Consider the following 19,034-nt stretch of genomic DNA (forward strand, 5'->3'; position numbering starts at 1 on the left):
GAAGCCATCGATCAATTTAGTTGAAAGTTTAATTACTACTACCTACTGATTTATGTGACGGGACAGCGATTATTAAAACTAAGTGCGAAAGCGTTGAAGTGAATAATGAATTGTTCCTAAGGATGATTGAATATTTTGCCAAAAACTCGGATGATCACATTACGCCCTAGCTTTCCCGTTATTCAATTCTTAAGTCAGGTCTCGATTAAGCTCGAGTCAAGGTTTCGAAGAAGCTCGAATGCAATTTCTCAGCGCGGCGATGTGTACTCGTACAACTGAGTTCTATTTACGTGATGTTTTTACATGTCTGTTCTTTTATAGAATCTGCCGCGCGAGTAGCTGCATAAAGCTACGAGGAAAAACGAATTCAGCGAAGTGCCCTTGACAAAAGGAAGAAACTGCGCGTAGCGCACCTCGTACATTTTCAATTGTCAATTCGAACGCGAGGTACACGTCTCGCAACAGCATCAACATGTCGACGGAAAACAGCACCACGGCCCAACTGAACGGCACGTCGGCGTCAGCGGCCTCGTCGAACACGAACGGTCTGAAGGCGCCGACGCTGTCGAGTTTCAGCAGCAGCGCCTCGTCGACTCGCACCACCACGAACTCGTCGTTCCTCTACAGCGGCAACTCGCTGCTGGGCTCGGCCGCCACGGCCGGCATCGGCGCGTCCTCGCGAACGGAAAAGATCACCGCGAGACAGGCGCCGCCGCCCACGCTGCCCAAGTACACCTCGAGCTTCAATGCGGGCAGCAACGGCACGGGCTCGGCGATCGATCGCCTGGCCAAGGAACGCGAGGCCGGCGCCGGTAGTTACAGACTGAGCAGCCTCGACAGGCTCGCCATGAGGCAGAGGAACTTCGACGGGGACGCCTCAAAGACCAACGGGGATGCTAATTCGGTAAGGATGGAACGTTCTCGAGCCTTGAGAGTGGCCCAATTAATTTAAGCGATGCTTCGTAAACTGGATATCATGCCTTTGTGTCTATGTATGTGCACGTGCTTGCAATAATGAATCGATAATGACGTTTGTGCTACGCATAAAATGGAATAATTCAGACTTCAAAGGTCCATATTGGTTCTTTGGGAAAGAAGGAAAACAATTTTTTATTTATCTTGAGACCTTTGAAAATATCGAGTAACAAGCATGATAACATGATACTCATGCATTGACGATCCGCTCTGCTTATTTGTATCCAAGTTCATACGAGTGCGTATCGAATAAAAACTGCAAGTTGATATAGCGTAAGAAACGATGCGAAATATCAATAAGTATCACCGTCGTTTCGTTGCAACTTTCCAATTTGTCAGTCTACAATTACTGCAAACATGATGAATGAGATTCGTTTGCTTACACAAAATAATGTCCCATTCATTTCAATCTCACAGAATTAGAATGATAAAATTATTGGGGTAAATAACGAGTGGATTTTCTGATTTATAACTACATGTAAACATTTTGACTTCAATCTTATTTATTTTTTTTTATTGCTTCCATCTAATATTCTAAAAAAAATGTATTAAATACATTTTCATTGAAATTAAATCTTACTCCTAAGCCATAGAAAATACATGTGAATATGAGCTATCAAACCGTATTAACCATTTTATTAGTGAGAGTCAAATTTTTAATGCTTCTGGAGATATAGTAGTTTGCCAAAGTGATTAAAAAGCCTCAGCACGATAGGAACTGTTATAGTTATTGACATTTTTTGTACCCATAATCTTTAATAAAAACGAGAGCTGGTGCGCACTTGCAGGCAAGAGTGCCTTTATGCATCAGCGTCATCGACTAACGGAGCAATTTCAAAGATATGCGATATTAAAAAGTAGACCGCGATAAAGTGATAGTAGATGCATGAATGAGTCAAGAAGCAAAGGCAGCAATAATAAAAAAGAGTTCACAGCGTTTCATCAGGTGAATCAAGCAAATAACGTCAAAAATTTTCATTCAAATAAATGTAGGTAATTCGATTCAACCTTGAATAATTCGCAAAACAAATGTATTATTTTCACGGAGCACATTTTTTTGAATTATTATATATTCGTCGGGTATCATGGCGTAGCAAGCGAAAAGAGTCAAAGTTTATGGTTCATACGCATGCGAGAGGATGGCAACGTTCAAAAAGCGAGCTCGCTGTTGCCGAGAGATCCGTATATTTTGCTCGTCGCGTTAGTTACGGATCGCAGACATATTTGGGTTCTGTGTGTATACACGTTGTAGTCGAGAGAAGGGTCGTGCACTGCGTGTGTGCGGCGGCGGCGCTTCACTTTCGAAAATCGAGGGTGTCGAGGGTGGCACAAGTGAAAATCTTCTGTTGTGTGCCTACACACAGACACGCAGCACGAGCGTCGTATGAAAGCGTGTGTGCTGGGACGAAAGGTCTAAGGCTTTTGCTCGTATCGCGCACTTGTTTTGCTTTCGTTCTTTTGTCTCGAGCTTGGAGTTTCCGGAAGGCTTGTTTTTATTGTCGGTATTTTATAAAGATAGCTATTACTTAATACCTTTATAAATAATGAATAACTTTATCTACAAATATTTTTATCTATTAACTTGTTTATAACTATTCTTTTCGACGGCAAATATGTTTCTAGATTTATTTTTTGTTAGATTCCTCACTCATTAAATTGACCATTCATTTAGTTATGAATTTTATTCTTTCTCGTCGCAATTCATGCAATCATCTGAAAATGCACCACAGCATAGTACAAGATGTTTGTGATTGCGATTGTTAGAAAATCCATCAAGTCCCACATGGCACTCGATTGCAGCCACTTGTTATTAGGTCGCTAGCTCGAAGCAATGAAATTTTGCGACGCAAAACATCCCCCTTCAAGGATCAATAATCGAGGCCTCCACCGCTGCAAGCGCCTACCGTTTTCTTTTTGCTGCTCCGCGTCAAAATGAGAGCCACTGATCAGTTTACGCGTGAGGCCTTACTTTCTCCCGCTTCTATGTGTGCAAGAACACACGTATGTTACTGTACGCGCACATTGTATACGAGTATGAGTACGTTCATATTTTGCGAAATTGATGCATTGTACGAAGCCCTTTTTTGTCGAGGTGTAAGGACACTTACAAGGACATCCTTCTGACGGACGTTGTTGCATAAAAAGAGCAGCTAGATTCGTAAAAGTTTGCGCAATTTCAACATAACATTCATTTTGTTTCAATTTCGACCGAATGAAAAACCTAATAAATTAAATGCTTTACGGGCACTGTCGCAAACTTAGGACTTGACAACTTTATGAACGTACCGGCGCGTTTATAACGCACTTTTATTGCAATAACATTAGCGATGCTTAGTTCACTGGTTTGCAAACAGTTTTTAATTAAAATAACAGCAGAATTTCAAGCTTTTGCCTCTTTCAATTTTGCGGTAGGTGTTCATGTTTCGTGCAATGAGCTCATGCATTTTCAACTGTACATCCAATTGATAGTTATCTTAACTTTTAAAAAATAAGTTAGCAAGTTTTTTGAAAAAGCAGTTATTAAAACAAAAGTGGTCTAGATCGTCAAGTTTTGAGCTGACTATGAATTATTTTAAATTTAACGCGCTAAGAATAAAAAGCACACAGCGTTCCAAAACAAAGCATTTAACTGTCAAAATGATGGCTAAGAAAACCACCCGCGAAGCACAAATTAAATCAAGCATGCATTAAGTAACATCAATGCGCATTCAAAATTGCGTTTTAATTCGTGTATTAAAAGCCAAAGAGTTAGGTCATTTCTCTTAGATCCCAGATTTCGATTCTTTTTTGCTGGCAAAAATCGTCTGCTCTTCATTTCCACGTTATATTGTCCCACGATATTCAAAGCCGATGTAGCTTTTTTTGCTCAACACAGACTTTTGTACGTGTGTGTGCACAGTGCAGTCGGAAACGTTCGAGAGCAAAAAAGACCGGGTCAGCACTCGCCCGTGTACGCGATGCAAAATCAATCACCCGAGTGCATTTACCAAGTTATATATGGTCTGAAGTCTGGATCTTTTGACTGACAGCCCTGCGCGATGCAGCGTTCGTGAACTTTTCACGCCTCCTCATGCGAAGACGCTTCTCCCGCCTGCGATGCGATGTATGGAAATTAATTTTCGGTTAACTCAGGCGTACACTCCAGCATGTTGAAGTAAATCAAAGCGGCGAGTAATATTAACTAAATGTATGTTTATTAAAACTGTGCAGCAACAGAGGATGTTTTTCGAAGGCTTGAAATATATAAGCACGTTTTAAGTTGATTATAATGTGCAATTTATCGTCGAAACTTTCGAGCGTAAAAGTTCGCGCTAAAAAGCCATTCGTTTCCAGTTTTATTGCTACATTTTCATTATGACAAAGAAAAAATATGTTAATTTTATGTTTGGAATTCCGCGCGCGGAGCATTTTAAATTTTTAGATGAAAATTGTGAAATTGCATCGTGAAAATTAATTTCTTCATACTCCGAAGCACCTAGTGTGAGCATACAAAGTAATTAAATTAAGGCCGTAATTGAAGCGTAAATTCCATAAGAATCCATTTTCATCGGGAGGCAGAAACGTGAACTAGTTATAAATGTGCATGTTCTCACAACGCGAACGCCATTACCGGCTGCCGCTGTACAAATTATTGTAAAATGTTTTCGGAACACATTTCTAACTTTGCGTTAATACGAGCCCCGGAGCAATATTCCGATCGTCGGTCTCTCGCGTGTGTGCACCGCGTCTCTTCTCTACGTGCAGGATCTTGGCAACTCGGGACAATAAGTTGATAGTTCGGAAGAGTAACTATATACAGTGAACTGCAAATACGAGCTTGACTCTCTTCCGCGGCTTTGCCGGCTTTACGATACACATACCAGCTCTGTTTGCGTACGGAATAATACGAGTTACATATTCCATGACAATACTCCTGTTACGTAACAGACAATGCTGCGTAAAGCTCATAACGTGGTTTATATACTCGTGCGCTGCACTTCGGTCTAGGCAATTTCCCTAAGACTTTCAGCTTTTGCGCAAAATTGTCTTTTGATGTACAATGCCGGGTTAGCTCGAGTTGCTCGATAAAATTCACTTCATTCTTTCAGGATAAAGCTCATTCAATTTAATTGATAATGAAAGGTAATATCATCATACCCTTTTATTTTTCACTGTAGTCAATAATTTTCATCGAGAATATGGAATTCCAACTTTTCAACGAATTTGTAGTTCTTCCGATTTTTCTTTTTCACCTCAATAGGCCATTTCTTTATTTCTAGGGTTTCATATTTTTTCAGATTTGCAATAAACCTTTCAGCGCGTTTCTGACGCACTCCGAGAAAGCTCCGAGCGCAATTTAATATTTCACGTTGAAAGCTTCTTATGGAGTGGCTTAGAGCATGTTGAATAGGTTATTTCTTCTAGAAACATGCAAAGGGTCTGAAAAGCATGGGTTGATTTTTTTTCTCTTCCATCTTGAGCCAACAACTCGATGCTGAATACTTGTAAAATGCCGTAGCCACGAGAGAGAGAGAGAGAGAGAGAGAGAGAGAGAGGCGTGCCAGCGTTAACTTGCTACATAAACGTTATTTTACAACGCCGTTTAATTAGTTCCATTAGACTACACAATGATTCATTAAAGTGGCTTCCTCATAGATAATCCTCCGCTAATTAATCATTCACCGCATTTTTGTCTTATTAAATATCCTCGAGATTGAACCTTTTTGTAAAGTGGTCAATCAAAAAGCTGAACTAAATTTATCAAGTCAATCAAATGCGTCAATGAAGTTATGATTCTTTTCAAATCGCACGTGAGACGAAAGCTTATGTATTAATATAAAAGCAGAAAAGAGGAATCGAAGAAAACGTAACGTTTTGTAGGAGCAGGTTTAAGCACTTGGCGCATCGGGGACTCTTTTACCTTCGGGAAATCGAGAGCTGCTGCCGAGCTTTGACTTTTACAAAACTGGCTTGTTTCGTTACTCTCGGGTCACGCCGATGCAGCTATTGGATTAAAAAAAGAAAATAAAAAAGAAAGACACGAAGACGGGTATAAAGATGGAGCAAAAGACGAAAAAAAATCTCATCGGTACTTGCTCCGCAGCACCAACTTCTGTCGACGTATTTTTCGTCTCAAAAGCCCTCTCGGTTAGGCCTCGAGCCAGATAAGAAACTTCACACGGCGATCGATCGATCACTTGCTTCTTTTGCTTTCTCGTGCGGAGAAAGCTTCGATACACGATTTTATCTTTCTTTAATACCCGCGCACTCGTTTTCTATCCTAAAAAGTTGAACGTCGAACTGACGATTCGTAAATAAGTTATCGTGCATTAAATCAAATTCGATCAGTAGTCACAAAAAAAAACGTCACTTAACAACATATTAGTATTTGAGATTAATGGTAAGATCGTAAAATTGATTTTTTTATGATAAAAGTTGCGACACCTTTTTCTTTGAAAAAAAACTATTTTTAAGATAAAACTTTTCAAGAATGAACTCTTCTCTCAACGCTTCCATCACAGGGCCGAAGTTTTAAGTTATGTTTGAACTAAATTAACTGTAGTGGTTTTTGATCGATCAAATATTCTATGTGACGTTGAAAAATGTGCAATGAAAAATCTTTATCGAGTATTATTACACTTCAAAAGGGTGTCAAAGGCTGTGTAAAAAATTTAATTTCCCACTGGAAGCTAAAATACGCAAATTTAGTCTCCTCGTTAAAGTCTTTTGTGAGAAAAAAGTACTTGCAGTTGGTGCAAATATCAAAGTGATGAAAACTGAAGCTACGAAAAATCATATACGTACTCCAAATTTATTCATCAGGCACAGTTTAAGAAGAAAAGAGAAAGACGAGTAGATCGGAGCTTGCGCATTTTTCGAGTTGTCGTAACCGCCTCGTCGTGCCGTGACACTATAATCCGAGGACGGAAGTTTCGATTAATCGGACACGCCATTCGTATTCCGAGCGATGGATCGCTGCCCGTAACGGAACATTGGCCAGGAGAATTCCTCGAAATTTATTACATTGTCGTTGCGCTTGCGCTTCCTTTTCTTCTCGGACGCGTATCGCGCGCGAGATTATCCTCGACTCGCATGCACGCACACCGACGCGCGCCGATTATGGTCAGCAAACGGGGTTGTGGCTGTGTCGTTATAGCGAGCTTTCGCACACGCGACTTGAATCGCTTATATTATTGTCGGTGCAACGCGCTATACGCTCCTTATGAAGACGGCTTCTGCACCGACGCGTTTGCAGCGAGAAGCAAAACTGCACATGACTGCTCTATCGCTATGTATGATTTGCCGAGTTTTTATTCGCCGTTGCATAACAAACAGCCAAAGCTTTGTGCATACTAATCAAATGCTTTTAAATCGGATTTATATGAATTTAACGTATTTGCGAGTCTTTTCATACTAGTTTATTCGTATCCGATTTAAAAATTAAAAAGATTTATGGGGTTAAAAAGTCTTGAAATTAGCCGATATTTATTTTATTTCTATAAAGTGCAGTTGAATGCCAGATTGAGCTTCAACGTATTTGCTTTTGATTAATGCAACTTGGTTGCAATCGGACTTTTTTAGTGTATATTTTTTATGTGTATTTTACAGAATGCTCCGTTTGTTTTTCATTGAAAACTAAACTTTTATTGAAAATTTAAAAAAAAACCACCAAGGCAAACAAGACAGCGCTGCGAAAACATGCAGCAATTGTTAACCTCTCAATATAAAACGTCATAATACGTCCTGGGTATTGAAAAATTAAAATGAACCAGAATCTAGAAATTTCAGGCGAAAATAATGTAAATATTGTGTTTAAATTACTTGATTTTAACAACGTAAGAAATACCATCTTATCTGAAACAATTTCCCTATAGGAGGGTTAGATTGCCCAGTGATCCGAACGTTTTCCTATATTTATTTACATTGTCTTAAAATTTTTGCCAGTCCAAAAAGTTCAATCATAATTTAATTTTGGTATCATTCAATTGTAAAATTTGTTTGTAAATATAATCAAAGAAAAATGTCTCAAGTTCGCTGTTTCATTTCGACTTGCAGCTCCAGACGAAGCGCGACCTGTTCTTCAAAGGCGAGAGCACATCGCCGTCGTCGGGCGCGCCCACGGTGCCTTCGGTGCCGCCGCCCCAGCCGCCTACAGCCACGCCGGCCTCGACGACCAACAACTCGGCCGCGACGGCGCCCCCACCGCCATCGGGCCCGGCCAAAACTCGCCTGACCTCGGTGCAGGCCCTGAACAACAGCCAGGTCGATGGCTACGAGGACAGCAACAAGCGCGAGGCCGCCCGCGAGGCTGCCGCCCGAGAGGCCGCCGCGACGGCCGCGGCCAACAACACTGCCACGGTGGTGGCGGCCTCGCCCCGGCCCGCCATACCGGCCAAACCCAAAGAGCTCGACGGCTACGTGGGCTTCGCGAATCTGCCCAATCAGGTCTACAGAAAAGCCGTGAAAAGAGGATTCGACTTTACGCTCATGGTTGTTGGTGAGTTGAAATTCAAAAATAAAAATAGCGAAGCGTATCATCGCGACTTGTTGAAAATCGCTCTGAAGATAATGTATGCATTTGTAATGTCATCTCGGTCTAATGCGTATAAGCTCAACGTATCTCGAGGACATGTTAAGTTACGAGGATAGATAGATGGAGGATAGATAGAGAATTTTCACAGTAATTAAATGATCTACTTCGTCATTAATCTCCGGTCTTAGTGTCTCCGTTCTATATTGATTAATCTTCTGCGGTAGCTTAACTGTTTCAAATTAAGTTGAATCAAACTTAGCTACTAGAGTTTTAACAATTCGAGATTGCTTTCGGAGACAATGAATCTTGCGCAATTGTCATATTGATTTGTTCCAAGCCGATTTTAGAAAAGTAGATCCAAACACCAAATCATGCGTTATTTGCATTAGAAAAGAGCCAAATAAAATAGCAAAACGAACCGGTGATCTCAATAAGAGCAGCCATAAACCTTAAAGTCGCTTTGTGAATGAAAACAAACGATTAAGCCGGACGCGTGTGGTCTTGAATTAAATTAAATTTCGGCTTACGTGCTACATAGCGACGGGGGAAAAGTACTTGGCATCGCCGCAATACTCGTGTTCCATCTCAAGCTTTGCAGCTAGAGATGAAAAGCAATTTGAGTAAATGCGTCGATAGTCGTGTATTTTCCGCATTGAACGCGGCGTTTTGTAGTTGAAAAAATACGAACAACCGCCAGCTTTATTCTTGATCGTTGAACGTATTCTCGCGAACGATGTTTTCTTTTTCGAGTCGCACCGTTTACGTGATATTTGCTCCAAAGAAGTTCAGCTTGTGTCAGTTTTTTCTCATGACTCGCTAGTACCATTTTAAAGCACTAAATAATTCTTACAATTTTTTAAGTTTATCATCAGAGGCATTATTGCAAAGCTGGAATGTAGAAAATTTGACTCGCGGTTCGTCGCGCATGTTGTTACGTCGGTATTGTCGGTATGATGCATGGCCTTATGTGCGTACACAAAAAGATGCCGGGAACAGTTTCAAATTGTATATGCACAACGAGTACCGCTGAAACTTCCGTCGCAAACATTTATTGTGGCACGCATTTACTCGGTATTCACTCGGTAAATTGTTCGACTTCATGCAAAACAGTTGAAACAGTTGTTGTATCATTTTCGTTTATATTACGGTATACGTGGTTCGTGACGTATATTTCATAATACAAGTGTGCTCTTTTTTCTTGATGTTTTTTTCTATTGATTATACTTATTTTTATTATCATATGACAGGTGAATCGGGTCTAGGAAAATCAACGCTGATCAATTCACTCTTCCTCACGGACATCTACAGCGCCGAGCATCCAGGCCCAAGTCTGAGAATAAAGAAAACCGTGGCCGTCGAGACGAGCAAGGTACTGCTCAAAGAAAATGGTGTCAATCTCACTCTCACGATCGTCGACACGCCCGGCTTCGGCGACGCCGTGGACAATAGCAATTGGTATGGAAAAAAAGCAACAACAACAAAGTCTCTTTTCTTTTTCTGCGTGCGCGACGCTGCACTTCACGAGGGAACGGCATTAATCTTTGGATCTCCGCGCAGAGCTCTTGAGAGAGCCTTTCATTTCGCATTGTCGTTCGCTGTTATGAAACTTTTTCCACTTTCAAACAACTCGAGATATAACTCAATTGTTCTGTCGTACGCAGAACTATTCGTACCCACTTTTTTTCGAGTACTTTTTCAAGCTAAAATACTTTTTCACTGATTTGCCTTGCTCCTTGCTAACTTTAGTTTTACAGAAAATTAGTATTATCGATAATTGAATCTAAAGTGGATTAAAACACTTCCAAGTGCGAAGTTGAGTAGATTTTTTGTATATTATCTCTCGTGAAAATAGATTGATATCATAATAAGCTCTTAAGCGTGTAGGGAATCGATTTTGTAAAAACAAACAAGAACTGTAGATGTGAATGAGAGAACGAAACTGTCTGTTCCAGCTGGCATCCGGTAATTGATTACATTGAAAACAAATATGAAGAGTTTTTGAACGCCGAGTCTCGAGTGGTACGTCGTCAAATCCCGGACAGTCGAGTTCACTGCTGCTTATATTTCGTCGCACCCTCTGGCCATGGTCTGAAACCCCTCGATGTTGAATTCATGCAGCGACTTCACGACAAAGTCAACATCATACCAGTCATTGCCAAGGCTGACACCATGACACCTGACGAGTGTGCTTACTTTAAAAAACAGGTGAATTTTAATTGTTGTTCATAATCTATGAGTTGTTCCATGTTTTACAATAAAACGTTTAATCATTTTTTTTTTCAGATCTTAAACGAAATAGCACAGCACAAAATAAAGATCTACGAATTCCCAGAAACCGAAGTAGAGGAAGAAGATAGCAACAAAGTAAACAAACACCTTCGAGATAGAGTACCTTTTGCAATCGTCGGTGCTAACACAGTCATTGAACATGACGGAAAGAAAGTGCGTGGTAGAAAATATCCTTGGGGAGTGGTCGAAGGTTTGTATTTTAATAATAATTTTGCATTCTTTAAGTTACTTTTTTACTTGAAAATGTATGTAAAATTTATTTATTTTTCTTTTCAAAAAGCAAAATTTTAAATGATATGTTTTATTTCAGTTGAAAATTTGGAGCACAACGACTTCATTGCTTTACGGGATATGATTGTTCGTACACACTTGCAAGATTTGAAGGATGTTACAAACAATGTTCACTATGAAAATTACAGATGTCGCACATTAGCGGGTCTTAGTGTTGATGGCAAACCTTCAAGAGGATCTAACAAGTAAGTACTTTTTCAAAGGATCGCTAATAATTGTTTTAAATTAAGAGCTACTATAGAGTGTTAGTGCACATTGTTTTCTATACTTAGTCGGCACTTTTGAGCCCTTCGAAACTCTGTATCGGATGCGTCAGTGAGGTTTTTTAATATTAACTTTTCTCTCTTGATAAAAGGTTTAGAGTTCAATCTTAATATTTTATGGTTGAAATATCGATTGATGATAAATGTGGTGTAGGTTAAATTTTTCTTGTACAAAAAATTTGAAAATGTAACAGGAGGAAAAGCTTGTGCATGCAAACTGATCAAAGGAAAAATATTTTTTTTTATAAAATATTCTCAACACAACACATTACCTTTTTTTATATGAGAATTTAATGTGTTGAGTATTGAATGACTGTCCATGAAAATGATAAGTATCTAATAAAAAATTTCACATTGGTCAGTTTGTGCCCTCCTGGAGTGATGAACAGTTTCATGATGGTGTGGTAAGTTGTTTTAAAGCTAAAACCCTATAATACAGTTTTGTGTGCACAAGTCTTGTATATGTTGACGTTAGAATAGTTTTAGATGACCCTATAAAGTAGTTGATTGAAAATATCCATTAAAAAAGAAATGAATCTTGATATTTAGTTTATTGTTTCAGTGATAATTTGGTTTATCTTTACATTTAGTATTTGCACGATAACTAGATTAGTGTATCTTATTCACACCTGACCAAGAGAATTATTTTGTACCGTTAAAAGCACCGATATATTTATTTTGTACTATACTTACCAATATATGCAGTTTCTTATTTAGACAATAGACACGCGTTCGTTAAAGATACACTATTTATTGTGTAGCTTTTACAACTTTTTGATGCATTAATACATCACGATCGATATCCAATAATCGATTCAATTTGTGCATTTTTAAATTTCCTAATCATTGAAATGTTATTACAGGAACCCGCTTGCTCAGTTGGAAGAAGAAAAACGAGAACACGAAAACAAAATGAAAAAAATGGAAATAGACATGGAGCAAGTGTTTGAGATGAAAGTTCGCGAAAAGAAGCAGAAGCTTAAAGATTTAGAATCAGATGTGAGTTTTATCGTATATGTCGACTTTTTATACTTTATCATAAGTTTTTTTTACCAAATGGAAAAACACTAGACAACATCTTTTATAAAAACTTACAAACCTGAATTATTACAGCTGCAACGAAGGCACGAGCAAATGCGTCGTTCTTTGGATCAGCAAGCAAAAGAACTCGAAGAAAAAAGACGAGCATTTGAATCTGAAAGGCATGCATGGGAACAACAGACTGGTCATAGCATTGAAGAATTACGACGCAGAAGCCTTGAAGCTACTTCAAAAGAGTAAGTGTAATTTTTATAACGTTTCTTCACAATTATATCATTTTACATTCATATAATTTAGCTTATTTTCATTTCTTTAACGTACTAAAATTTAAATTTTATGATTTCGCACTTAATTTTACAATTAAATGTCCTCGCCATAATTATTTTGTTTTCATTTCAATTTATTTATGAATGGTATGTTTAAACTTATAACAAGTTACTTCGCCATAACTTCTATATTAACGAAGAAATGGTCTAAAAGCATTTCATTTCCATTCAAATTGCTACTTTTGATTATTCATGAATTTTTCATTGTTGTGAAGTTTTTTTTACATCTGTTGCAATGTTTTGTCCGTTCATTTAAATGTCATTGATTTTCTGTTTCTCAGAATGTAATTGTAGCTCTTGCTAGTTATAATTACAGATTTTCTAGTCACTTAACAATTTCTGTAAAGAATATAAATTCTATAGTAGTAGACTTGTAGTGATCAGTTATCAAAATTGAACACGGACAGTAATATATTACGATTTTAAACGGTCTTATTATGGGTTTTGATATTATTTAGTAGTATAACTTTTTACACTTGAAAACTATTCAGATTTTAAGTTGTTTATTAGTAGTTCCTGTAGTTTTTACTTTTACAAACGTTATTTGATGCCATGCTTTTGGCTAGCTGTTTGTAGTTGGTACTTTTTCTTTATTATTCTTTTTTCTTCACTTTATTTTTATTTGAGTATCAAACGAAAGCAAAAATCAAAAATATCGGGGTATCTCCATGATTATTTAGGACGGGCTCGGTGTCGTCCGATGGCTCCGGCGGCGTGGGTACATTGCGCGGAGCTCGCGGCATAGGTAACCTCCTGCGCCGTCATACCAGTTTCAAGTCGCCACAGGAGAATCCCATGCCAATACAGCAGCTTGTCATACAACATCCCGAGCATCCTTAATAGGATCTTACGATCCGAAAAGCTACACTTTGCTATAATACTTGAAAATAGATTACGAGAAAAAAATGAAATATTTTGATAAAAAAATGTCAAGATACGGGCTTTTTCGTTGGGACATTTTATTGAGAGCATAAAAATACAATTCGCCTCCGTGAAGTTCTTGAGTAATACGCGAAAAATATTAGCGACGAAGTTACGTACGTAATATTTTTAGTCCATATCGATATTCTCATCTTTGTTGCAAGCAATGGAATTTGCCAACTAATTAGCCTCAAGCTGTGTAGAAAAGTAATATTTTCACAAATTGAACTTCCAGTTTTTGTAAAATTATTTTTGAATTAGAATGTTAATGCAATATTCATTGTGACTCTCTGTAATTTTTTTTATTCATAAAATAAATGTCTATAATATCTCTAATATTTGTCAACTACTCATAAATAAATAACAATATGATTATAGTTATGATATTAATATTAACAACAATATTAATAACAGCTGCCATATTTTGCACAGAACTATAACAGTATATAGTATTTTTCAATAAAATCTAGTGATTCGATATTTTGTAAATGATAAAATCATTTTTTTGTAGAAAACATCTTTTTACATAGAAACCATTGAGGTCTGAATTATAATCAACATTTTTCCATGAAAATTATGTTAGAAATATTGATCGACACTAGTTTGTCATTGCAAAAAATCTTATTGTAGATTTGCTCGATGTACTTCATTTCATTGTCTAAAATGATATAAATTATAAGAATATTTATTTTGTCATGTATGAAACAAGCCATAACAGTTTTAGTCAAATGAGTTACTTAACTTAGTTTGAAAATTCGATAATTAATTCTAAAGTTATTCATAAAATAAATTATGAGCTAAGAACAATTACTTAATTTAAATAAGTTGAAAAGGCACGAAGTCAGTATTCTCACTTAAAGGTTGTTGTATTAATTTTACGGCGAAGTGAGATTTATACAAACGTTTCTAGATTATTGAATGTATTACAAAATATATGTAAAAATAGCATAAAAAGTAAACGCACATAAATATTCGATTGTAAATTTTAAACGAACTGTCCCTTCAAAATTTTTTATCAGTTTATCATTTAAAATGAATTGATAAATTTTTTATTCAAAATTGTAATCAGACATAGTGGATGGTTCGTCAGAAATTCTGAATGACCTATAGTGTTTAGTTACACAAGCTGTTAATCATTCTATGAAATACATTTTTGCGAATAAATATGATGCTTTTTATTAATAAGATACATAATACTAACATTTATTCCATAACTGCCTGAATCATATTTTTATCTATGCTTTATCATTTTTTCATATTTCATTTCGAAGAACCTTTCTTTAAACTTATTTGAAAAATTACCGATGATTATGCAGTACAAATTGAAAAATTTTGGAATGTACTTTATTGTTGCTATGATGCTCTTAATGTCTGAAAGCATGTTTAAAAATTCATTCAATTGTATTAGCATGATATTTTTTTGTTCCATGTATACGTCTTAATAATATTAATCATCTAAACGTCATTTTATCAGAACATCAAAAAATTATACAAACATTATCACTTACTTTTTGATTTATCTGAAGCATAGCAAAATGGTATCAATTTGTGAGGTGCAAGTGGAAAACTTTTGCTTTATAAATGTTCCCGTTTATTATATGGTTATGGTGGGCTTTACTGTAGTTAGACTGCTGTAGTTTTTGTTACTTTTCATTCGATAAATTGTAAAAATTAAAATTCAAGAATTGTTTAAAAAACTGTATGATATTTTTTAATATTTTTTTTTTACAATAACGAAGAAAACAAGATGGTCTTTCTTCAAGAAATGGTCATATTGCCAGGAAACTAAGTTTTGTTTAATTCATTGTACATTTAGAAATACATTTTAAAAAATGAAATTTAAAGTTTAAAAAATTGTTATCAATAACAAAATTTCTACACTATCGACTGTACACTATTTCTCTGATAATTAATGTTATGTGCTGCCCCCTCAGGTGGTAAGTGCTTGCTAATTTGAAAATCAGTTACAAAATTAGTATAAATAATGCAGTTAGCAACCCAGTTATTTTTTTATGCGAGAATGATCGATCTAATTTTTTTTGTCTTGACCATCTTTACTCGACACTTTTGCTAAATTTGAAAATAATAAAACGCAAAATAAAGCTACTCACTATCAATTATATTCTTGCAGAAGTGACATAGCTGGTTAATGCAATAATTAATTTGTCCATAATCTACTATTTAACATAATGATTAATTTTAATTTCAGAACGGTGGATGGCAAGAAGAGTAAGAAGAAGGGTCTCTTTTAAATCGTCGAAAGACAGCATAATACTTTTTCCAAAGATCCTTTGACTTCGGACATCAAGGTCATACACCTTGAAGTAAATGAACTAAGATCATAACTTTTTTGTATTTATGTATAGAAAAAAAGCCTTCAATTTTTTATTATAAATTTATGTTCATATACAGTAATCATAAAGCTTTTAGGCTCTTTTGAGTGCAGCTCTGTTCCAATTATAATTAAATGTAATGTTAAGTTTAATAAAAATTAGTTAACGTTGAATTGAACATCACAGTTAAAGGACTTTGATATAAATACATGTAATCGATCGAGATCTTACGCGAGTATAATTTTTATAATGTGTTTCCCGTCGTAAGAAAGGCTTCAACTTTTTCTATACAAAAATCAAAATTTTAAATTTTCTCCTACGATAGTTCGACGCTTTTGTCGATTATAAAAATTATATTTTTTAAATATATACGTAACGAATGACATTATAATAGAGATCAAATCAATTTATGAACTCTTTTGTATTTATCTACTGCATCATCTTTGTTCATAAAGCTTTTAGCTATGACATGTCAATTTGTGCATTGTTTAGGTATATCAAATAATTATTTTAACAATTTACTTTAGTTACCATTATACAATCAGTGCCATTATTTGATTCATTTAATATGATGTCATTTTTGTAAAATCATGCTTTGTGCCAAAATATGTAAAATATGAGTGTTTTGATATCGATACTGAATGTAATGATTAATTTAGTCAAACAGCTATAATTTTTGTCTGCAAAAAATTTCATCAAGATTTAACATATGGCGGCAAAAAAGCTTTCAGCTATTCGAAAAAGCGATGGCGCGTAACAAGGTAAAACGGCTCTTCTGTTGAAATAGGTAAATAAACCTATTAGCATGTACAAAGATGTCGGAATCTGACAGAGCAAAAGCAAGAGAGAATGAACCGAATCTGGAAACAATATTTTTATCTGAGCATTTTCCTCTAGCTTTTTATTACATGTATACGTAACATAATGAAATTGGTTAAAAATTTTGATATGTACCTATAATTTATGTTTAAAATAATTTGACAAGCGGTTTAGTCCAATAGAAACTGCACAGTAGTATAATACTTGCGTGGATTTTTAGGCTTGTATGACTTGTCTATATATGCTTATATATATATGTGACGTGGCGACGACTTTCTTTTTTCTCACTCATTCGTCGCAATCATGTTACTGGATTGAGGTAAATTTTTCCATATAGAAACATTTTTTGTCTTTGTTGTCACATTGTTGACATTCTACAAACTCATACGATGGGGTTTTAAAATAATTGCATGTGTACGAGTACATTACAAAAATAACGTCGATTAGTCGTAAAGTATCAAGTTTGTATATTATAATTGTAATTTATTTCTATCAGTATTTCTTTTATAACGCTCTTTTTATGTACCTAGAGCTGAAGTCTAATGATGCTCTGTTACAGAATTTGTAATAACTTTATTGTGTACATTAAAAATGAAGAGATTTTATTCTAATAAAAAGGAATCATGATTAATATGTATTTTATACCGAAGTAGATGAATTAATATCGATATTAATATTAGACTAGAAATGATGCTTTTTGAAGATAAAAAAATTAATAAAATTATATGTTAATTTAGGTACTTATTTTAATGTTCCCGTGAAAATAAGAGAAATTGTTGTTTTTATGTAATTATTTGAATCTACAAAAATATTTTAATATTCATAAAAGAGTGAGAAATTTAAAGAAGTAAACATTAATTGTATATTGTATATAAGAATGTCATGGAAGCATACCTGGAAATTAAAACTGTTTCTAATATCTAGTTCTAGGCGTGGTTTTTCATAATAAAAAATCAAATTTAAGTTGTAATTGTACTCTTAACATATGAAATATAATTTATTTATAAAACAACTATAATCAAAAAATGCATTGTACAAACTTTTTTTTCGCTCTCCAATTTTCATTGATTAAATTGACAAAGTTTATTTTATATACTTTTATGTGCATTCAATATATATTTTTTTTATTTATGATTCTAATTTTTCATTTTTACTGCGAATTTTCAGTCAAATTTTAGTGACAATAAATAATAAGATTTATAGTAAATAATAAAAAATTGATGAATGAATAACGAAGTGAATAGATTTTAACGATGTCATTTTCATAAACTCGATGACTTTTAGTGGTATTGTAATTCTTTTATCTCTTAAAAACGTACGTTCAAAACTGTGTACGATGTAACTAATTAAAAATTGTAAATTTTGCATGAGTTGGTATTATTTTTATCAACTTATTATTCCAAAAATTTGAGCAAAGCAAATGAATGAACGAAATTCGTTTCACAATTTCTGCTTTACGCAAGCCGAGATGTGTGCCAAAAAAATTCGAAAAAAAAGTATATTTACATTTTACGGAACCTGTTGATTCACGCTTCTTTGCATAATTTCATCGCGCGATATGATGGATCCTACTTTCTTACCGATCTTCCGAAAATTCTTGATCATTGCATATCTCTGTGACATTGGAAGGAAAAAGAAGCAGAAAAAGACTTCTGTTAACTGCTGGACGACTGGGATGACGTCGATCAATCAACATCGGCGTACGCGTAAATGTGCGAATAATTGCAGTAACAACGCGCCGAGTTCTGCGGCCAAGAGAGCGACAATCAAAGCTCGGACCGAGGATAAGCGTAAAGTATATAGCTTGACTTGCTACACGCGCTAGATATATACGCGAGAGCGTGAAGTAACGACGACATCGTAAAGAGAGTGAGCGCGTCAGAAAGAATCTCAAAATTACGCAAGTTTTTGGACGGATTAGCGGAGGCGCGCATAAGTATATTAGTTATTCAAAACCATTGGAATTTAATAAAAAAAAAAGTCAAAGCATAAGTCCAATAAAAGTATTAAAGTAAAGCTTGGACATTATCTAAAAAAAAGGAGGAATTTTCCTCTCGAGATTTGGAGATTTTCGGTGAACTGTGCAGGAAGATTATACGTCAAAGCTCTAAGCATACACATATAACAAAGTCATGTCGCGAACTGCCTCGGTAAGTCTTTGCGCTGCGTCGCGGCCTTTGCGGCATCAAAGGACATCGTGTGCATGTGTGTATGTGCATGCGTATGTGCGCGGGACTGCGTATATGTACGTACGTCGAGCGCG

At 35.8% G+C, this 19,034-nt stretch overlaps 1 protein-coding gene across 4 annotated transcripts in view; it reads left to right on the plus strand.

The window, feature by feature from the left end:
- LOC106648427 (septin-7) overlaps positions 1-17,785 on the plus strand; it is a 43,452-nt gene extending 25,667 nt beyond the window's left edge. The window contains exons 2-11 of one of the 4 annotated variants that reach the window (XR_002763599.1): positions 322-904; positions 8,011-8,452; positions 9,736-9,943; positions 10,441-10,693; positions 10,772-10,967; positions 11,088-11,253; positions 12,195-12,330; positions 12,445-12,608; positions 15,359-15,556; positions 15,829-17,785. Coding sequence is in view for 3 of the 4 variants with exons in the window: in XM_014365328.2 (XP_014220814.1) it covers positions 473-904; positions 8,011-8,452; positions 9,736-9,943; positions 10,441-10,693; positions 10,772-10,967; positions 11,088-11,253; positions 12,195-12,330; positions 12,445-12,608; positions 13,379-13,538 (2,157 nt within the window). In the remaining variant the exon portion in view is untranslated. Of the gene's footprint in view, positions 1-321; positions 905-8,010; positions 8,453-9,735; positions 9,944-10,440; positions 10,694-10,771; positions 10,968-11,087; positions 11,254-12,194; positions 12,331-12,444; positions 12,609-13,378; positions 13,724-15,358; positions 15,557-15,828 lie in introns of those variants that run through there. The other 3 variants (XM_014365328.2, XM_014365330.2, XM_014365331.2) reach the window with 3 other exon arrangements.
- The last annotated feature ends 1,249 nt before the right edge of the window (positions 17,786-19,034 follow it).

Source organism: Trichogramma pretiosum, unplaced genomic scaffold, assembly GCF_000599845.2.
Source record: "Trichogramma pretiosum strain Unisexual culture from Peru unplaced genomic scaffold, Tpre_2.0 scaffold20, whole genome shotgun sequence".
NCBI lineage: Eukaryota > Metazoa > Arthropoda > Insecta > Hymenoptera > Trichogrammatidae > Trichogramma > Trichogramma pretiosum.